Source organism: Equus przewalskii, chromosome 20 (genome assembly GCF_037783145.1).
Source record: "Equus przewalskii isolate Varuska chromosome 20, EquPr2, whole genome shotgun sequence".
NCBI classification, from domain to species: Eukaryota; Metazoa; Chordata; class Mammalia; order Perissodactyla; family Equidae; genus Equus; species Equus przewalskii.
The window spans coordinates 32,489,495-32,513,058 of record NC_091850.1 but is presented as its reverse complement, the minus strand read 5'-3'; the positions used below and the strand labels follow the sequence as shown (position 1 = coordinate 32,513,058).

Below are 23,564 nucleotides of genomic sequence, written 5' to 3'. Positions count from 1 at the left end.
GTCACAGTCGAGGTCAACAAGAAGTGAAGCCAGCAAAGGAGAAGGACTGGTCAGGGAGGTGGGAGGAAAAGGAGGCCAGCGTTATCCTCCAGACAAAGAGGAGCATGTTTCAAGCAAGAAATAGATCCAAGATGAGAAGAGAGTACTGATTCATCACGAGGAGATTGCTAAGGCCAGTGATGGGCAATCACTGTGAAGCAGTGGAGACAAACAGGATTCTGATTTGAGTAGTCTCAAACTAATGCTTTGTCTGAGGGCGGGCTGCAGAAAGAGAGAATATGGGGAACGGGGGATGTATAACGGGAAGAAACCAGAAAGGATGGTGACAACAGTGAAGAGGAAAGGAGGGCACACCAAGCCCCTGGGATCTGTGCAAAGAAGGCAAGGGACAGGCCTGGGCCTGAGCTAGAGATCGCCTCTCTGACTCCAGGGGCTTTCTTAAATGTCTGTGACACCGACTCTCATCATTCCAAAAACTTCTGTAGCTGACTATCAAGTCTAAACCTGTGTGGCTTTGAAGGTCATTCTTTATCTAGTCCCACCATGCCCACTCCTTTCATCTACCTTCAGCAGCAATTTAGAACTCTAGGCTGACCAGCCCCTGCACTGTACCTGCCACACCTTCTTTCTCCCTTTCATGTTACCTCTCTCAAATCCTGCTCATTCTTTTTTTTTCTGCTGGGAAAGACTCACCCTGAGCTAAAATCTGTTGCCAATCTTCCTCTCCCTTTTTTTTTTTCCGCCTCCCCAAAGTCCAGTACATAGTTATTTATTCTAGCTGTAAGTCTTAGTTCTTCTGTGTGCCACCACCACAGCATGGCCACTGACAGATGAGTGATGTGGTTCCATGCCCAGGAACCAAACCTGGGCCACTGAAGCAGAGTCCGCCAAACTTTAACTGCTAGGCCATCAGGGCTGCCTCTCAAATCCTGCTCATTCCTAAGGTCAGCTGGGAAGCCTGCCCCAACTGCTAGAGCTCTCAGGGATGCTGGCTAACCATCCCCACCCACACCCCCATTCCCACATGACTTAAACACTTATCACTCAATTTATGACAAAATTATATACTATCTTTCATTGTTCTCCATTTCGTGTGTGCCAGTTTAGTTTCCCTATTTAAAGCCTCCCTATAGTTTCAGTCGATGTAGAAAATAAACACTCTTTGTAAATTAAATGACTCTTGGCTACCAAATCATCTGCTTGATAATTGGAATTCAATTTTATACCATTTCACATATCTCATAAATAAGTTTATTCTCCTACACTATCATTCTTCCACATTTAGGAATTTTAAAAGAAAAAATAAATGTAATATGAGAAAACTGGAGTTATTTGAGCATTAAAGAAGTGATTCTGAACTCTCATTTCAATTTATGGCCTTTATTTATGTGGAAAAGGCATTCTGGCAAGCAGTTAATAGCAAATAATGGGAAATTTTTTTTAAAAGCATGAGAAAATAATTTATGGCTATGCTGAAGAAGTCATAACCTACTAGCTCACTAAAAAAAAAGAAAGAAAGAAAACAAGCATTAGGCCCTAAAACATAGTTTTCTTATTCTTACCAAAGATACACTAGATTCTAAAAGATATTTTATTTTTTTGTTACCACTCCACAGGCCAATAGTGACTAAAAAGTTCCATGGTGGAATATAAAACATTATATTAAAAACTTTTTTTTTAGTACTGCAATTTTGCTTTCTGTCAAATACGCCAGAACTCCAAAAGTGTTTGTCATCACTCTTAGAGAAAGCATCAAGGAATAGGCACAATTTAGAGGCAAGATGATGTTAACCCCTAAGTCCTCTTGCTAATTAAATTTCACGAACCCCGGTAAGCTACTGTCTTGAGAGATGACAGGAACTAAGAAAGAAATGATCAGGTTTTAAAAAGAAAGAAAGAAAAATCACCCTATTCTTTTCCACAAGCCACTAAAATAAAAATGCATTTTCTATGGTAGAGACTCTGTTTTCTTCCCAACAGTTCAAAATACTATACAGGAAAATCTACTTCACATGGAAAGCAAGAAGCCTGGCAGGGGTCTGGGGTGGGGACAAACCATACCTGGATTGTCTTACGCTTTATTAAAGAAGACTAAGCCTTCCAGTCAAAGAATAATAGCTGCTCTGAGTCATATACTATTTTGAATGAAGTCATACTGGCGTAAATTTTACTTTAATTTCTTCCATAAACTTTCAGGAGACAAGAACTATGTCTAGGATTTTAATAACCACAAAGCTAGACTATTATTCAGTGTGCTAAAATACAAGGTCACAGTTCTAAACAGGTTTATTCAATAGTGAGGCTGCCGTCCATTAAATAATTTGCCCATATCCAGCATATGTTTTTCTATATCTACACTGTAACTAAACTCTGGCAATAAGCCACAAACAAAAATGGGGATTAAATATCACTTTAGTTTATTCTTATACTGGACAATTCCTAACCCAATGGTTTATCTGGAAAAATGGATAGATGGAGCTGCTAGTCCTTGTTGACTGCAGTAGCAAATCTTTTGTTCCTTCTTCCATTGTTTATACTTTCTTTAATCACTCCCTTTATAAATACTAGCAAACTCCAAGATGAGATGTTTACTGAGCAGTAAACACTCCATTTGTTTTTGAGAACTGAATCAACAGAGGCATTATGAAATCTAGCTTAACTGTAACATTTATACAGCACATTTGGTCTGAGGAATTCAAAGTGCTTTATAAAACACAACAGTCTCCCTGAAACAGTAATTACTGTAAGGTGTCATTTACTCCACGGAAAAACAACTTGAAATGAGCCAAGTCCAAGAGTAACTGCTAGAGTGAAGGTGGAGACATTTTCTCACCTTTGCATTCCAAGCCTCAAGCAGTGACGGGCAGAGTAGAGATAAAAGGTGCCTGGGAGGTCAGGCAAACCTTCCAACCAGTTCAGGAATCCCGTCTATTCATTACATCTGCCTAGATACTTGGAGCGGGGGTGGGGGGCGTCACAGAGCTACTAGATCTGAGTCCTACTGGACCCATGGATCCCAGTTAAGCATCTCTGGGATTTAACTTGAAGCGTTTAAATCAGTAAATCCACTCAGTGGAATTCACATACATTTAATGCATGTTGTGACTGTGTTTTTAATGCTAAATACTTAGGTAAAACTGACTTAAAGTATACTTTGCAGCTACCATTTCCTGAAACACACAGACATTAATAAATACTCCATATGTATCTCTCTTGGTCCAATGCATTGTTATACATTATGTCTAGCAATGACTCAACCTATAAAAACAAAACAAGAAACAAACAAAACAAGGTTGCTTGATTCTCTCACTTTTCTATTACCAGTCTTCTGATCCCACTTTCCCAAAGGTCTTACTGATAATACCTGGATTCTTTGAATGCCACCAAATACCTAATCTTTCAGAGACTCTCTCTGTGATAACATTTTGCTGCTATTTGCATGAGTTAAATATAACTATACAACTTTTACATGATATAAATATAACTCTACAACTGAGATTTATGTGGCTAAACACTGACGCTTTTTAAAATTATGGGTGGCATAATCGCTTGAGATGATGCCATCATAAAAGTTAATTATTTTGTACTTTTGATAGGCAGACAGGTTTTTATTCATTAATTTTAAGTCTTCTCTTCATGGCTTTTTGCAAATCCTAGCTGATCCCAAATCAGAGTAAGTAAGATATTAACCACCCATGTAAACCTCTGCTGATGACTCTGACTATGACTCTTCTTAATGCCCCAGTTTCCCAATTTCTAGGCAACAAGTAAATAACCTGGGATAAAAGTAGTATCATGGATGGCATTCCTTCCTGTAATACTTATTTACTGAGCCCCAGCTCTGCGAAAGGCACTAGTTGCAAAAGGAAAGGAAATTTTTTAAAAAAGAGAGAGTAGGACTACAGACATTCAAAATTCTTACAGTAAAAAAAAAAACCAGACCATAATACAATTACAATACATGAGAGAGCTAGAATAAGCGCCATAAAACAAATGCCAGCAGGATGTCACAGGGTTACAGGTACAATGACTGCTGGCATCTGAGGAGTGGAGAGGGCACGCAGGACAGTACGCTAAGGACCTCAGTCTTATTGGTGTGTGGACAGCCACAGGGAAAAGAAAGACATGCCTGGAAAAGTGGCCTGGGGCCAGTCAGGGGTGCTGGATTGCCAGGAGGGGAGGTTCAGACTTATGCAGTAGGTGACAAGATGCCACAAAAAGCTTTCCAGCAGGTTACGACTAAGAACTAGAATCGAGGCTCCAGAAACAGCAAGAAGACTGACTGTAGAGGCAGTCTGAAGGGACCTGGCAGAACGTGGTCCCTAAGTGTACTCCAGGATGTGCCGGTGCAGGAGGACTGGTTTTCAGGGGGACTAGGAGAAGAATTCAATCAAGAGCTCCTCCCCTCGGCCCTCTCCCCTGCTTGCCTTGCTCCTCCACTGTCATCAGTGCCAGAAACCTACTAAAAAATCTACTAGCTGGCTCGCTCTCTCTCTCCCTTCTCAAGTCTAAAATTCTGAGCAAGCTTGCTTGGGAGGAGAGATAACCATTGACATCTGCAATTTGATAGTGTTTGCTTCAAAGATACAAAAATTCCAAAGAGCAGGGACTACTGCGTCCCATTTTATAGTAGCAAATGAAGAAAGAAACAGGGCAAATGGTTTCAAGTGAACTCCTCTATTCAAGAGCAAGAGCACTGACCTATAACCCCTAAACAACCACCAGAGCTCGCCTCAGCCCCACGGCAGTCTTGTGTGCACGTTTTGTTTTTGACCGTCATGAAGCACAGTCTCCCTTACATTATTTATGTTTATGGCACTCCTACCCACTCCAGGTAGCTACGCCTCCTGCTAAGTGGGGACTTTCTGTCTCTTACTTGCCCTTGGATCCTCTAAAATACCTACAAACTGCCTCAACCTCAAAAGGCACTGGATAAATGTCTGTTGAATTAAATTTGTATGAAGCTTCCTAAACACAGCTCCCGGGGCTGGGCGTAGCTGGGCATTGCTAGATGTCAAGCAATCAAGCAGCAGCAGCCCCAGCTGCCGAGGCTAGGAGGCTCCCCCTAAACAGAAACTTGGGGTCAACTGTCCACCAGCAACAAGATCAGATCCACAGCAAGAGGCTCTCAACACAAGCAGCAAGGGCCAGAAGTCAAAGGACAACAGAGATTATCTGTTTATTCTCTGCTAACAGTATCATTTTCAAAACGGTAAATTCAGAAAGAACACACTTTCTCAAATATCATTCCTTTTGCCACAGTAAGAAAGCCCTCTCTTTGTAATAGAGCAAAAGAAAACATAAATCATGAGCCTTGAATAATGCTATCAAAAGACATAATTTACATACCAACAACTGTGATTAGGGTAAATAAGACAAAGATAATTTAAACCCATGCTTTCATCATTGAGAAGTAAGTGTTTGTGGTGTGTGCAGCCTTGCTGAAGGCGCTGCGGGGGACTCAGGGTTCCACTTGTTAAAATATAGACTGGTCATCTGGAGATTCTACAGTACAGCAGGGTAAAATGAAACCATGGCCACACTATCCCTGAGGGTGTGATTAGGGCTCTTTTAATTAAACAGTTCTTTTCTGATCTTAGACTCTCGCAGAATACCATAGTGAGGTGTATGATCATCTTCAAACTAGAGTTTTAAAGTTTAGTGCTGACTTTCTTTTTACCTTTTGATTGAAAAGAAAAGACAGTTTAGTTTATGATAACCTCAAAAGAGAGCAAATCGAGGCAAGCCAATTTAAAAAGAAAAGTGATCTAGGAAGAAAAAGGTAGAAAAGGAAGCTGTGCCAGCTATGGCTGCTCACTCTCTTGATTGTGGAGGCCAGTTATCAGGGGCAGCAATTGTCTTAACTCTCTGTCACTTCTAACTCTGCTCTACCCACCTTGAATCCCTCGATGTCTAGATCCCAAGACAGACAAGCCTGGTTATTCAACTTTTCAACTACCCATTTTAAAAAGAAAGCTGCCCTCAAGCAATCTCCTCTACTGACTTTCCAAATACAACCCACTGTACTTCATACCCAAAGATAATCCTCCTGAGAGCAACAGCAGAGCCTCCTTAGCCATTTAGGCATTTGCTTCCATTCAATTTTCCAGGGTATTAATCAGTTTACAGAGACCCAGCCCACTTCCTTCCCAGAATCTTTAGGGGCTCAAGGCCACACAAAAGTGAGAATATTAATATATGAAGGAATCTTTTAAAATAAAGAAATAAAATAAGGAAAACTAACATATAAGACTTTCTAACCCATTCATAAGGCCAGTACTATTCTAATAATAAAACCAGACAAAAGCATCACAGAAAAGGAAAACTACAGAACAATCTCTCTTATGAATGTGGACACAAAAATCTTCAACACTGGCAAACTGAAATCACAGCATATAAACAGGACTATATACCATGATCAAGTTGGATGTATCCCAGGAAAGCAAGGTTAGTTTAATACCCAAAAATCAATTAATGTAATATACCATGTGATGTGAACAGAATAAATGAAAAAAACATGGGCTGGCCCAGTGGTGCAGCAGTTAAGTGCACACGTTCCACTTCTTCACAGCCTGGGGTTTGCCGGTTCGGATCTCGGGTGCAGACATGGCACCACTTGGCAAGCCATGCTGTGGTAGGCGTCCCATGTATAAAGCAGAGGAAGATGGGCATGGATGTTAGCTCAGGGCCAGTCTTCCTCAGCAAAAAGAGGAGGATTGGCAGTAGTTAGCTCAGGGCTAATCTTCCTCAAAAAAAAAAAGAAAAGGAAAAAAACAGATGATCATCTCAACAGATGCAGAAAAAGCATTTGACAAAATTCAACACACTTTCAGGATAAAAACATTCAGTAAACTAGGAATAGAAAGGAACTTCCTCAACTTGAAAAAAGATACCTAAGAAAAACCCACAGCTAACACCACATTCAATAGTAAAAGACTGAATGCTTTCCCCTTAAAATTAGGGAAAAAGGCAAGAATCCACTCTCACCATTTCTATTCAGTATTGTACTAGAGGCTCTAGTCAGGGCAAGTAGGTTAAGGAAATGAAACAAAAGGCATCCAGACTGGAAAAGGAAACGTAAAACCACCTTTATGTGAAGACGATATGATCATATGTACAAAAAATCCCAAGGAATTCACTAAAAAACTATTAGAGCTAACCATCAAGGTTGCAGGATACAAGATCAGTATACAAAACTCAATTGTTTTTCTATTCACTTGCAACGAACAATCTGAAAATGAACTTAAGAAAACAATTCCATTTATAATAGCATCAAACAGAATAAAATATTTAGGAATAAATTTAGCAAAAGACATACAAAATGTATACTCCAAAAACTGTAAAACATTTTGAAAGAAATTAAGGATGACAAATAAATGTAAAGATACCCAATTTTCAAGGATCAGAAGACTTGTTCAAAATGGATCTACAGATTCAACACAATGCCTATCAAAATCTCAGCTTGCAAAAAATGATAAGCTAATCCAAAAATTCATGTGGAAATACAATGGATCCAGAATAACCAAAACAATCTTGAAAAAGAAGAAAGGAGATCTTACATTTCTCGATTTCAAAGCTTACTACAAAGCAACAGTAATCAAGACAGTGTGGTACCAGCCTATAGACAGACATAGAGATCAATGCAACACAACTGAGAGTCCAAAAATAAAGCTTCAGATATACTGTCAAATGAATTTCAACAAACGTACCAAGACGATTTAGTGCAGAAAGATTAGCCTTTTCAACAAATGGTGCTGGGATAAATGGATATCCACAAGCAACAGTTGGACCCTACGTCACATCATATACAATAATTAACTCAAAATAGACCAAAGGTCAAAACACAAAAGGAAAAACTATAAAGCTCTTAGAAGAAACATAGATGTTAATATTTGTGACTTTAGGCAATGGTTTCTCAGACATGACACCAAAAACAAGCAACAAAACAAATAATAGCTAAACTGGACTTCATCAAAACTTTTGTGCTTTAAGGACATCATCAAGAGAGTGAAAAATTGATCCACAGAATGAGAAAAATTTTTTTGCCAATCATACATATGACAATGGACTTGCATCTGGAATACATAAAAAATTATTATAACTCAATAATAAAAAATAACCCAATTGAAGATGGGAAAAGGATCTGAACAGATATTTCTCCAGAGAAGACACAGAAATGGCCAATAAGCACATGAAAAGATGCTCAACATTACTAGCCATCAGGGAAATTCAAACAAAACCACAATGAGATAACAATTCATACACACTAGGATGGCTAGACTCAAAAGACAGGTAGTAACGAGTGTTGGGAAGGATAAGAAGAAATCAGAACCCTGATATATTGTTGCTGGAAATATAAAATGGTGCAGCCATTTTGGAAAATGGTCTGACAGTTTCTTAAAAGGTTAAACAGAGTTACCATATGACCCAATGAACGCACCTCTGGTTATATAACCAAGAAAAATCAAAACACATGTCCAAAACCCTGTACACAAATATTCATAGCAACATCATTCATAATAGCTGAAAAGTGGAAACAACCCAAATGCCCATCAACTGATGAAAGGATAAATAAAATGTGGTATACTCATACCATGGAATATCATTTGGCAATAAAAAGAAAGGAAGTACTGATACATACTTTAACATGAGATAAATCTGGAAAACATTATGCTAAGTAAAAGAAGCCAGTCACAAAGGATCAATTATTGTATGATACTATTTATACAAAATGTTCAGAATAGGTAAATCCATAAAGACTGAAAGTAGATTGGTAGTTACCTAGGGCTGAGAAGGTTAAGGGAAACAGGAAGTAACTATTAATAGTACAGAGTTTCTTTTAGGGGTGATGAAAAAATTATAGAATTAGATAGTGATCATGGTTGCACAGTACTGTGAGCATACTAAAAATCACTGAATTGTATACTTTAAATAGGAGACTTGTAAGGTATGTGAATTATATCTCAATAAAGCTATTATTTAAAAAATCTACTTTACCTTGAGGGAGTTGGGTCATCTTGGCCAAGACGTGACATAATATTTATTAAGGTGTTAATTCCTATTTAAAAAAATACACAAGTAAATACTGTTAGAAGCATTCCAGGACCATGATTTATCTATCTCATCCCAATTTGACTTTAAAACGTTTAACATCTGCATATCTACAAGTTTGATCAATTAGTCACTTAAAACACTTCACAGGAGAAAGAAATTTTTCTAAAAATTTCATCCATCCTTATTATAATGCTTTGCTCAAAGTGAATGTTACTGCATATGGGTCAGGAAGCGCTAAAGAATGAGAGGATGAAACAGTCACCAGAGAACCAATCCTGGTGGGGATTTAATGTACAATGGGGTACACAGACCAAATCATGAAAGAAGAACCCAAACATACCTTTTTTCCGCATGTGCATGTGATGAACTTTTCTATCTCCGTATTTGGGCTGCCGAATTCCACAGTTAGACAAAGAATTCCTGGCATGATCAGGATTCATTCCAAAATTTAAGTGATGACTCGGGTGAGTCATGGCCAGCTAAAATTTCAATGAAATAAGTTCTGTCTTAAAACAGCAAAAAATGTTCCATCTTTATATCATCCCAAATGAAACAGGAAAGAGATCTGTCTATCCAGTTGAATTTTAAGCCCTGATCTTTCCATCTTATCTCCTCCAGCGTCAAATTTCCAGAGCTCTGGTGCAAGCCCCCTTCTGAAAACAAACCTAAAAGGCCACGTCTTTCAGAGGAGAATTAGAACACTCAGCACCTGGAAAGAAGACCCATAAAGAAGGAAAAGCTGAAAGAAGGGGCTCTGGTTTGACAGGCAAATTTTAGCTTTAGTCTATTTCTTTAGGGAAAGCCTCAAAAAAAAAAAAAGGTGAGAAAAAGGGTTTGAAAGTGGCAATCAGAGTAGAGTACTGGAGAGAGCTGTATTTCTAACTGTCCTCATCATCTCCCAGAACTAAGAGCTCAGTGCTCCATTTGTAACCTGCAAGATGAAATACTCCTATCTTGTTATTACGTGAGTGTACAGGAGAGTAATTCTTACCTGTAACAGACAACGATCTTGGAAAGTGTATCCTATCAACTTGTCCAGATGCATTAGGCATTGGTGGTAGCGGATATGATGGGTCAAAACAGGCAGCATCATTGCATGCTGGGGGAAAAAAACATTTCAATATATTTAACTTTATAAAAACTTATAAAAACACTAAATTTATTCTACAACAAACAAAAACCATTTTCACATCCCAAATTCCATCTCGCAAACTCTTGAAATAGCTAACTGGCTGCATGGCATCCTGGCAAATCCTCTACAAGAGCTAGTGGACTATAGTTGTTAAGCGTTTAGTTTCTGGAACCAGAATGCCTGGGCCCAAATCCTGCGCTGCCACTCATCCATTGTGGCACTTTGGGTGAGTTATTTAACCTCTCTGTCTCAGTTTCCTCACCTGTAAAAATGGGGATAATCAGTGTAGTTACTTTCAAGGGCAATTAAAAGGATTAAATGAGCAAATAACAAGGCCTAGTAGCCTTCATTCAAGTAGGAACAGCCCTGGTTTATCAGTATTCAGCAGGGTATCCTCAAGGAAGTCATAAGAATTTCTGTGCCCCCTTGTCTATCTTTAATTCTACCAGAATGGACTAAGACTCATAAATTCTGAAATTTTGTCAGGGTCAAGACACTTCTGAGAATCTAAGGAAAATGACTCTTTCCTCAGAAAAATGCCTATGTGAACAAACATGCAAAAATTGTATGCAACTTTAATAGGTAGGTTCACCAACCCCTAACGCCCATCACTATCCCCTGGGTAAGAACTCCTCAGCCGGATGACCTCAAAAGGCCATTCCAAGTTTAACACTTAATGATCTAACACTCTGAGGACAACTTTGATAAAACCACCCATACAGTTAAGTCACCTGAGGACATGGAACTTTTATTTTTGTTTCAATCACTTTCCATTTGGCTATAGATTCCTTATTGAGAGATGATTTCATGAAAGGCATATCTTTTTCTTTTTTCAATAACTTTCTTTTTTCAATAACTCAAGAGAATGAAGGAGTCATTCTTATTCATCAGAACATGGAGAATGGGCACAGCCCACAGAATGACTGACGTATGCTTTACATCATTTTAGTCTTTGAAGTATTTTAAGCTAGCATTGTTTAATATAGGAAAATGGATTTGCTTGAAACTACAGAAATCAGTTTCCTGTATTAACTTATAAAGAAAGATTAGTTCTCCCAAATAGGCTCTCTAATCAACAGAAAGTCTTTCTTTCCAGTTCAATTCAATAAATACATATTGAGCACCTCCATGGGCAAGGCTTACAATAGTTGTGGAAGAGAAAAAAGACGAAGACGTTCTTTTTGTTTTCAAGGGCTTCTGAGAGATATGCCATTATGATTTGAATTACTGGCATTTTTTCCACTTTGTTTTTATAAGTACTGTATTAAAACACACAATAATATGAAAACAGAGTGTGCGGCCGAAGTATAACAGTTTTCCAGACATTTAAATTGCAGGTAACAGGGAGCTCAAAGAAATTGATGCTAAAGCTCACTAAGGATGTGTCATGAAGACTATATAGTGCAACTATATTTCATAAGTATGAACTCAGACTGGTGAATTGTTGATTTTTTAATATCTCCAATGAGAGATGAATCATTCATTACCTGTCAAGAAAATAACATTCTCTTTAGAGTACTCTGATTATTAGAAAATTATTATTAACATTAAGCCCAAATCTGTCTCATTGGAGGTTTACCCCTTTGAACCTAGTCCTATCCCCGGAGACAAAACACATTGAATGGCCAAGTCCCCGCATCTCCTGTTGGCTAACTCAGTCATACTTCCTTTCACCTTGACTCACGTGAAACAGCTCTGAGTCCCTTCACCACTTCCTCTAACTTGCTCCAAATAGAGCCAGTTTCTCTTTCCACATAAGTTTGATTCTTATCAATACCATGGAAAGGCATATATGACCCACATCCACATCTTGTATCCCAGACAACCAAGTCTCAATGTTATCTACGAGACTGTTAGAATCTCTAGCTCAGTCTTTAAAATTATCAGTCATTGCAATGTTGAAATACACACAATCACCGAGCATCTTTTTCCCCCCTAATTCACGCCTGGCAACTGCTTTCATTAGAAAAAAAGCTCCTCTGGAAGATTGTGAGGAAAGAGAAGTACGTAGTTTTTAAGTCTATTCAAATTCTCCCATAAATATAGAGCAATTAGAACAGCAAAATAGACCTATGAACAGTATATACATAAAAACTAGATGACACGGTATCCCCATAAACGTCTAAATAAGAGGACAAAGACCCATGTGGTCTCAACATCTGTAAGAGAGAAAAGACAGGCGGAGCAGCAGGGCTTCTCATGGCCCTGAGAACAAAGAACCCCCAAATTAACATGCATTCACTGGAAATGTGACCAAAACTGGAGAGGGCTCTGCAGAATCCAGTCCGTTGGCTGAGTACAAGAGGACAGTCTAACAGTGCTAGAGAAGCTGGGGCTCAATAAAGGCTCAAAATTAAAAGCTGAAGCTCCCTTCCAGAGTAAAGCTCCATAATGTGAAGAAAGCACTGGGAGTAAAAGCCACATTTAGCAGAAAAGGAAGATAAAGCACAAAAGAAAGAGAAAGCCCAGATAAAAATAGAGGAGGGAAGCAGAGGGGACAGGTCTCAGGTATTATGAAGCCATTTTTTTTTAATCACTTTGCAAAAACAACAGACGGGGGGCTCTAGACCTGTGAAAAGCTATTCTGGCTTATACCGCCTTCTGAAAAGTACAGGAAAATATTTCACTTATTCAACTGAATTTACTTAACAGTATTTAATTTAAAGAGCAACAGAAAAGAATCATGATCAAATCCCACCCAAAAATTTTATAAGAAAATACAGAAAAGGAATAGAATAAGATCCTTCTGAAAATTAAAAAAAAAAAATGCCAGAAAAACATGCCAACAAAACAGAAGAAAAGCTGTAACCTAATACTTCAAAATAAGCTAAACAAAATGAAGAAAACAACAGGAGCTACAAAAAGAAAATATAAACAAATACTGCATTTATTCAGAAATGAGATAACTGGAGGAAAGGAAGGTTTGGAAAGAAGTGACAAGATTCAGGAAAAAGACATTAAAGGAAATACTTCAAGAATATAGACTAAGGGTCAGGACCATGGTGTAGTGGTTAAGTTCAGTATGCTCCACTTCAGCAGCCCTGGTTTGCGGGTTCAGATCCCGGGCATAGACCTACACCACTTGTCAGCCATGCTGTGGCAGCAACCCACATACAAAATAGAAGATGACAGCCACAGATGTTACCTCAGGGCTAATCTTCTTCAAGCAAAAAAAAGAAAAAAAGAGGAAGACTGGCAACAGACATTAGCGCAGGCTGAATCTTCCTCAGCAAAACAAAGAAAGAAAGAAAAGAAAAGAAAATAGACTAAACAGAAGGAATGCAACAGCAGATTAATCAATGAATAATGCCTTTGAGGTATAAAAGATGGGAAAGAGAAAATCCTTTAGAAAAATTAAAAATCAAAAAGAAATGAAGGATTCGAGAGATAGATACAGAAGATAAGCAAAGATACAAGATGCATATAATAGGAGACCTTAAAGAAAAAGATCAAAACAGTAGAACAGAATAATGAATCACGTAATTCAAGAAAACTTTCCTGAGATAAAAGACAACTTGACAGCATACTGAAAGAGTACAGAGTATATCTGAAAAAATTAACAAAAAAAGAGCTGAGACATGTTCTAGTAAAACCATGTTAGTTTTTAAAGAAAAAACAATCCTTTAGGCACAGAAACAAAAGGATCAAGTCATTTATAAAACTCATATTATCACACTTTTGACAGCAATGCTTTATACCAGAAAACAATGTGAACATATTTAAGACACTAAAGAAAGAAGAATATGTGACCCACAGATTTCATATCCAGCTTAAGCAGACTTTATATTTAAAGACAAACTGTTAGGAACATGCTGAAACTCAAGGACCATTGTTTCAGTGACCCATTCTTGAGGAATCTGCTAGAAAATGAGCTTAAGACAATCAAGAAAAAAAGGGACAGACATGGACAGATGGAGTAGTGATTACCTTTAAATATATTTTTACCTGTAGATAATTCTCAGTGACTCAATACTATAGGGAACAGTTAGATACTCCAACAGGTAGTACAGTCGTGAGGAACTGAGAAGAGAATGAGGAGGACACAGAGTAGACGAGGCTGCCTTGTGCCTCAGAGGTACGACCGTGCAGTAAAAGGATCAGTTCAAATTAGATGCTGGGTGGGAGAAAGGAGCATGAGAAGCAGACAGTAATTATTTTCAATAAAAAACAAGGGGATACACACACAGAATGAGGAAGGGAGGGAAAGCTTAACTACACTATAAAGGTGTTAGTATAACGGTAACCATTAGAATAAAAATATAAACCTTCCTCAATACAAAAAGAAATGTAGGGGGAAAAAAGGCAATAAAATGGACCTCATAGTGACCAAATAACATAAAACAGTTTGACAGAGGGGGGACCAGACATACCAGTGTGTGTGTATATTTGCTTATATTAAAATGGAAAAAAATTAAATCATTTCTAAAGACAGTTGCCTTTGAGCAGGGCAGGATGGCAAGAAGAGGGTAGAAGGAACAGACAGAAGTTAGATTTTTTAAAATATACTTGCTTTTATAAACCCAAGTTTGGAATCATGGTAAATATTTTACATAATTATAAAATAATATTTAATTTTGAAAAGGAACACTTAAAATCAAAATTCAAATGAAATAAACGAATTTGTGTATCCAATTTATGGTAAAAGCACAAGTGACCTTGAAACACAGTAATCTGAGCATGCACACCTGGTGGAATAATCCTGTAGATAATCACAGACAAAAGAGAATATCCCCAGATATACAACTACTTTCCATAATCACATTGTTGGTGGTGCCATTAATATTGTTTTTCTGGGACTACCGTTTGTATATTATGGAATAAATCAAATGAGCAATTTTTTTGGTTTTGTCCTCTGTGGGGTCCATACTTCAGAGTAATCAAATAGTCAATGAGGGGAAGATTCTTTTTGGAAGTATTCTAATAATAAATGCAGAAGGAAAGACAGAATCAGCATATCACTTTGTTGGCTCCTAATGAATTACTGGGTGTAGGTCATGATCCATCAATGACTAACAAACCTACACAAAAAAGAGAGACCACACTACCACCTATGAAAAGTTGTGCAAAAAAAAATTAACTTAAATCTGATCACTGCTGTCCAACATAACTTTCTATGATGATGGAAATATTCTACATCTGCGCTGTTACAATAAGCACTAGCCAGATGTGTCTATTAGTGTTTGAAAGAGGCCTAGGATAACCAAGAACTGAATTTTTAATTTCATTTAATTTTAATTAATTTAAATTTAAATAGCCATATGTGGCCAATGGTACTGTACTGGACAGCAGTTTTAGATCTAACTACCAACTTACAGGAAATACAAGAGACAGAAGCACATATTAAATGACACCATAAAGTTGCAATCAGCAAAACCTAGACTAAACCTTAGAAACTCTACAGAACACATGATCCAATTTCTTCAACAACAAAAATTTGCAAGGAAAACATGGAATGTGAACCTATAGATTAAAGAGACTTAAAAAACATTAACTACTCACAAACTGTGGATCTTGTTTGGACCCCAATTCAAACAGACTGAAATAAATTTAATAGGCAATCGAGAAAATGTGAACATTAACTCGTAGTCGATATTACAGAAATGCTATTGGTAACTGTTAAAGCTGTGTGATGGACACAAAGAGTTCATCACATTTTGCACTCTAATATCGTATATGTTTGAAATTTTTCATAATAAAAATATAATACTAATAGTTCTCTTACAGGCCAGTTAGCCTTTAAGCAAAATCTTCTTTCCTTCCTTTACAGACAATACTAACTACATCACCAGCAAAAAAAAAAATTTTAATGAAGTATCTCACATGGTCCTAAAATTTGTTAACAATAACTGTAAAGCCATAAGCACCTCAGAGGTTTCTCCTTTTTTCCCCAAATTATAACTTATAAAGTATTTCCTTCAGTGCATCGTCCAAAACCCCTTAATCCCCAGAGATGTTTCTTTCCACTGTTCGGTCATCTCTTGATAAAGCATTGAGTAAGAATATCAGTTAGTTTGACAATGCATGGGAGCCTTCCATCCCATTCCAGATAGTCACTGTAGGAAGACCGGCACAGCTACCAACTAGTCCAAATACAGCTCTCTGTCTACTCAATATAAATACTAACCACCACAACTCAGCTTTTCTTCTCAATGTCAACAGTAGTTCTTCAGGCACCCAGGCCTCCTTATTTTTTTCAAGGAGTCCTAGTGTCCCCAGTTTGGCATGAGCCTCATACTGGTTATATAACTGTAACGGTGCCGATTCATTGCCCCTTTTTTGACGTCTCTATGTGTCATATTTATCCACTCTCCAATTTCATGATTCAGTTTAGTGATTTCCATGGGCCACCTCTTGAGTATAGCACAAGGTACAGGTACCGACTTTTATGAGATAACAATTCAACTTCAGTGTGCAAAGCCCTACTCTTAAAGTACAGATCCTGTAGCAACATGATGCCTTTCTTCCACTTCTGAGTCCTAATACTGAATTTTCTAGCCTCAGTTTCAGGTTTTGATTCCCGCTTTTCTTTCCAGACTACCCAGAAGTCACTCTAATGAACAGCAACACAGAAACTCTTTCAACAGTTTCTCTCTAAACATGGTTCCAAGTTTGCATTCAGTTCACATGTAATTATAAGTCACAGGACCACCCCTAGGTTTTTATTCCTCCTAATATTGGCTGGGGCATCAGGTAGAATTTTCTAACCTCCTAACTACCCTTGGTAACTTCTCTGGTTGGGAAGTTATACTTCTAGAGTGAGAGGCCGGTACTTTGGTTACTCCACCTTAGATTCATCACAACAGTTTTGTCTCTGGCAGCAGCTAGATAGCATCACAAGGCTTCTGCCAGCAACCTACTAGCAATTATTACTAATAAACAGTAGGTTCTATATAAGTGAACTATTAAATAGAAAAAACTCGAAGGATTTTAGAAAAGTGTTCATCCTTTTTTTCTCCCTTAAAATTAAGTATGAGCCTATCTGTTATAGGCTTCCGGGTTATTCAAAGTATTCAGCGTATAATTCCTTTAACTGCTATTTCTCAATCACATTCTACCAAAAATACTAAATGCATTTATTTTGAATGTTTTAAACTGCGTTATTACATGCCACCTGCCATCTTATTTGAGGAACACACACAAAAAGAAAACATTTATTCTAGGATAAGAAATTAAATTTAGTTGCAAGTCAACATTACTTGTAAAAAATGAACGAAAAAACCACCGTACCTCTCTGAAAAAGCTACACATTTTATTAAACACCATTAAAATCTTTGCAACCAAAATCATCAAGGACAAAGTAAAGGCAAAGCAAACAACAGAAAAATTTAACATGCATGACCTGTGGGTAGTCAACTATGCACTAGATTATATGTTTTCTAAGTCTTTACAAAAAGACTACCCTATCCTAGGGATAAGATGAAAAACAGCCTCCAAAATTTATTCACAGAAGTACAGCCCCTAACACCACATGGTAGGAAATTTTATCTGATTTCTTTGTAAAAAAACTAGAGAGAACAGTGTTATTGCTTCCTACTGTTTACCTAAGGAATTTCAAGGTAAAAAAATTCAATCAAAATGTATGGCTACCTTCAGTTATTTAAGGGCAAGAGCTGCTCAGGACCTTTGTTGGACGCATGTAAAATGTCTGAGAATTTTAAAACATCAAAATTCCAAGAAGATGTACACCTTAAACTTACATAATGTTAAAAAATAAAGGTAAGTTGATTAATAACTTTAATTCAAAAAAAAGAATAAATAATAAAAGGAGACGTCTATTATTATATCTAATTAGACATATACATTACATTATATATAATTAGCTATAACGTCATTATATATAGACTATATATAATATATATTATATATAAATTACACAGAATGTGAAAAAAAAGTTCTAAGAAGGGATAAAATATCACCTGTGCATAACTCTTAGCTAAAACGTACCTAGAAGTTACATATCTATCAAAGGTTTTCTGTTAAGACGTAGCAGTAGAAAGGAAGACTTTCTGACCTTGGATATGCAATAAGGCAGCCCAAGAGAAAGCTAAGAGAGAAGCAGCATTGCAGGTAAGTGACTGGCACTGACAGGAGTAACGGATTTAAAAATTTTCACCGTGGAGCCTATGGCTTGCATAGTCACACTGTTTAATTACTCCTATATTTATAAAAAGAATTACCATCTTAAAACCATTCTGGAACAAAGAGCATAAATAAATCTAATAATATTCATTCAAAAATACTCATTTTGAGCCAAAAGCCAATTAAGTTAATTTACCCTTGTCACTCTCCCTTAAGTCATTGTTAGGTTTTTGCAATTAAAATTTGAACTAGGTCGCTCCTGTGAAACAAATGAGTTGATCAGTAACAGCTCCAAATTCTCTCCAGGTGGCATTTCTGTATGTCGATGTTTTAAGCTCAGTGCAGGTAATAATTTACTTTCACAACCCCAAGAATATTCATTGATAGTGAAGTAATATTTAATATGTCAAGATACATAAACAGATACTTCATCTGTTCACCTAAGGCTGAAAGCTACAGAATGTCTCCAGGATGATTTGATTTTGGCATGTACGGAACTATTATTTCACCAAAGCAAACGGGCTTTATGGTTGGTTCTGTTTTTGATAGTCCACCCCCTGCCCCCGCCATTGCTGTTGTACTCATTTCTTCATCCTTCAGCTTCTATCAACTTCTCAGGTAGCTGACTGGCTCAAAACTTCACTCTTTTATATGCTGACATTTTTTTCATAAACCATAAAGCAATCCCTGTATTAAGTATATGAACTCACAGGCAGCAATTTACATTCTTTATCAAGTCATGTACACGTGAGGCTAATTTTACTGAAATCTTAGAGAGACTTCCATTGGGAGGACTGGAGAATGGAAGCACGGCATCTAGACAGATGGCAGGTGTCTTTAGAAGAGCGGGAGTCCGACAGCGGGAGGAACTATTATTGGATATTCTCTTTCGCAGGAGTGTCAGTCAGGATCCACTTTCTCCGACCAGTTAATCAAAGGAACTGATTGAGTGCTCCTGTCTACCAACCTCAAAACAGATTATAAAATACAATACATACAGAGAGAAGATAACCTAGTCCTCAAGCTGCTTCTAATCTAGCTGAGGAGCCAGTCGAAGACATGTGTGACACAGATGAAGAACGCAAAAGTGCAGTGGAATAGATCATCCTGCACCACTATTTGTTTTACCAAAAGAAAGAGGAAAAAAGGCTCAACGTTTTAAGAAAAAATGTGTTTAGTGGAATAAAACTGCCTTAGAGACTGCTAGAAGGGGTGGGAGAGAAATCAAGTACAACGGGATACTCCCTCCAAACCCACCACCTACCCATCATCAGTTACTTTTTATCGTTTTACAAATTAGGGCTCCACAGGGTTTTGGTTTAAAAAAATACTTCAAAGTTAACCAAAAACACAAGCTTAAAAACCACTGAACTAGAAGATCTCTAAAATCCCTTTCAGCTCTAATGCTCAACAATTTTATGATCTCTTAAACAATCAACTCTGACTTATCCCTGAAATCGCCAGATTTTGAGCAGATTGTTGAACATTCTGCTATTGTTCTTACGATGTCTGCCTTAGGATGATGTTATGCTGGTTTTAGAGAAACACTAGCAAACAGAAAAACTGGGTGACACAGCTTCAAGTGGCCCTAAGAAAGAATCAATGGGAGTAAGACATTCACTTCTGAAAGTACTTACAGTACAAAAAACTGGCCAATTGGCAAAACAACTAAGGATGTGGTGGATGTGGCTGGCTGCCACTGTACTATTTAGCAATACTGCACCAATATCAGTTCATCTGAACACAAAAATATTTAGCATTGACCATCACAAGGTAAGTGAATTACACAGCAATACCTTTAATGATAGGAGTAAATCCCACTGTTCAATATAATAATTAAATGCCAACATTGATTTAAAGAAAAAATTCATAATGATGAAATGAATACCTGAGAGTGCCTGAACTTATGACAATACAGCTACCGTCAAAACAGATCAACGGAAGCCTGTAAGTATTCTTCCAAAAGGCTGAAGACAGCAAATTGCATCACCTGCTCCGGGCCTGCATACTCATTCCCTTTACTGTAATTCCCATGGAGTACAACCAATATCAATCATAACAAAAGAATCAAGCAAAGAGTCAAAGAATATGCTGGGTTTGGGGGATCTCTAATCTAGTACAAATTCCATCCATACAGAAAACAAACATACATATTGGTGACCCAGTTATACATAGCTGAAATGTTCCTCTATTAAGTTCACCCAAGGAAAAAGTATTATCATTTGGATCAAATATAAAATTTATATTGATTCTGTCCTTTAATTTGCCTTCAGTTCTCTGCCATATAAGTTTGAGTCACCCGTCCGGAAAGTTGGTACACACCTCCTTCAAGGAGTCCGCCTATAGAGCTGCTGGAGTAGCTCTTAACAGGCACCCACACATGTGCTGTGAATAGGCAGGCACATCTGAAGAACAGACTTGTCTTCACTCAATGTGCAGAAACAGAATCTAGCATTACTAATTAAGTGCACCCTTACCCCAGCAGTGGGCAGGTGAGCATGCACACGAGCGCACACACACATACAAAACTAAACAAGACAACACAGAAACTGACACACACACACAAAAACCCAAATGATAGAAAACAACTTATGGTAGGTGTTCCATTTAGCTACAAGGTAATATATTCTGTAGAAACTTCTCAGAATTAGAAAAACTTCAGTGCCAGATGCCTTCTAAAGGAAGAGATATACGGGAAGAATTGTGTTCTCAGAAGCATCATCACCTGACAGACATCAGAACGGATGCCGGTTTTCCAGAATCCTTGGCTACTTAGCTCCACTGTTACTTCTCGCCTCATTGTATTCTTCTGTCGTATTTTTTGGAGTGCTTCCTGGAAAAGAAGTCATTATGATAAGTAACTGACAATTGTAAAGGAATATTAAGTCAAATATCAAGCAAGAGAAAATAACCTGGATTCACTGAATATCACTCTTAACGTTAGGTATTCAAACCTCTTCATGCCAAATTACAATATTTCATTTGAAATGAAGGCCAGGATGCTCAAAGCCTTGGGTATAAGCCAGCGTTTCCTGACAACTAGATAACAAAAAAATCTGGACCAAATCTACCATACCAGCTAGTTCAAATGAAAAAAATGCTCTGTCACTCATAAAAGAAACAAAATGTGGTGTTTGGGATTTGAACTCAGTATGTAAAACTTTTATCAAGCCTTATGTTAAGCATTTACATCTAAGAAAGACAATCAGTAAATTAACCTGCAACCCAACTAATTCTAGAAGTTGCCTTCTAATTTGCAAACTTCTTACAAAAACACTTGCAGCAAGGGTACATTTTATTTAAAAAGAGATAATGATCCAAAACTTCTACAAGACATAATCAGGAACTGACTCTTCCCTTTTACTGCCCTTCAAATAATTAATTATAAACAGTAATTTTATATTTGTATGCTTATTCAATAAAAATCTCACAGGAATTCATAATAACAGCCGCCACCACCACCTCCATCACTGACTAAGTTCTTACTAGAGGTCGAATACCATTGGAGGAAAGTTAAATAGAGTATTTCAGAAGTCCACACAACCACCTTTTTCCCTGGGTGTACCAACAGAGGGACATTTCAGTCAGGCTCTCTCAGCCTAGGTTCCCTCCTTTATAATGAGGCTGACTGGCTCAGCTCGTGGTAAGTGACAAAGCCAGAACTCAAACACTTTGCCCAACTTCAAAGCATTGCTCTTATTACTGCAACAGAATAAAACCTCATTGAGACAAAATCTATGGTGATACCGAATCTACTTATTCTCAAAATTAAAACTAAAACATAAATGATCCTGGAATACAGGCATACTACTACCCATTAGTAAAGAAATATGGAATTTGAGATATAAAACCCTACAAAATAAGTTCATCCTACTAAACTGACAGACATATGGAAGACAATCTTTTATAATTTTAAGACCAAGAAATTTGAGTAAGACCCAAAGCTGTATTATATGCAGTCTAATTAATAATAAAAGGCTAATCCAGCAAGTTTTAAACTTTCTTTAATTTCCATAAAAGATTTATTTATTCCCAAAGGCAGCAATACATTAAGAAACTGGCCTTTTTAGGGGGAAAAAATGGTCCCTTCAATACTAAAAGATGAAAAAAAACAATCAATTAGCATACAAGTGTGAGGAAGGGAGTGAAGAATGATTTTTTAGAAACTATTTTTCCATCCTAATTTTTTAAAAAATCATACTTTACTTTCTCCATCTTATTCTAGAAGTGTAGTGTAATGCAACAATCTCAAAATAAACCTGAAGCGCATTGTCACTGATCACATAAGAGCAGGGTTCTATACCAACCTCCCTCTGCGCCAGCTTCTGTTTGTCAGTTTGCTTGACTTTGGGACTATTTGCTAGGAGGTGGCGAAGCTTCACATAACTTTTCCACAGTTTCTGGTACCTAAAAAAAGGAAAGACATACATCTTAGAGAAAGAGAAGGCAGATCTAAAGTGCAACAATGCCAGTTGTTCTAACAGACCTGCTCAATCATAATCTGCATCCTTTTGAATATCCTTAATGGCAGCAACCTTCATTCTAAAGAAGGATACGATTTTTGGGGTTGAAGGGCATGATGACGAAGAGTCATCTGGAACCTAGTTATTAAGTTGATCATTGCTTATTTGGGTTGAAAATGAGGTGTCACTGTACAGATGAATCTCTCTGGAAAGAATTCCAAAAGAGATGCACAAAAACCAATAGAAACACGTAGTTTCTCATTGTTACCTCTTTGAAAGTAACACATTTTATTTAAATACGTACTCTCTGATGCTTGTTGAAAGAAAGACACCCTTACTTAATGAGCATACTGTCAGTCTCTGAACTGCCTAGGTTGAAAGTAGAGTTGGACAGTATTAGAAAAGAGAACTCATTTGTGCCAATACCCAAGCAGCACAGCTGTACCCATTTTTCCACCGGGGAGGAAAAAAGACAAATGGTATACACCAATTTATATATACCATGACAAAAATAAGCACATTTGTAGCCAAATATGTGATAACCTGGATCAGTCTAAAGGAGACTGTTAAAGCGTCCTGGGAATGAAGAGAATATGCAGTCCTTTAGCAATTCACAGACCTGTCATCTGAGAACCCATGGAAGCCTATCACATTCTACTAACATTTTTCTGACAAGAAGGGACTTTCAAGGGATTTTCTGTCATATTGAAATTGCTCCTTTCTTGGCCTTAGTTGGGTCTGTCCTTTTTGATAACAATGGTTTAGAGAATGGAGGAAAGAAAAAAGTACTTACACAGTGCCTGGTTCACTGCTTCATACTTTTATCCAAAGGGGGG

The 23,564-nt window shown here is 37.5% G+C and overlaps 1 protein-coding gene across 31 annotated transcripts in view; it reads right to left on the bottom strand.

Annotated features, from left to right (window-relative positions):
- Window positions 1–23,564, bottom strand: part of DROSHA (drosha ribonuclease III) — a 120,268-nt gene that overhangs the window by 38,664 nt on the left and 58,040 nt on the right. For all 31 annotated transcript variants that reach the window (XM_008536938.2, XM_070587135.1, XM_070587139.1 and 28 more), the window contains 5 exons: window positions 22,573–22,672; window positions 20,991–21,098; window positions 10,046–10,153; window positions 9,395–9,533; window positions 8,998–9,058 (listed from right to left, as the gene is read on the bottom strand). In XM_008536938.2, coding sequence (XP_008535160.1) covers window positions 8,998–9,058; window positions 9,395–9,533; window positions 10,046–10,153; window positions 20,991–21,098; window positions 22,573–22,672 — 516 coding nt within the window. The remainder of the gene's footprint in view (window positions 1–8,997; window positions 9,059–9,394; window positions 9,534–10,045; window positions 10,154–20,990; window positions 21,099–22,572; window positions 22,673–23,564) is intronic.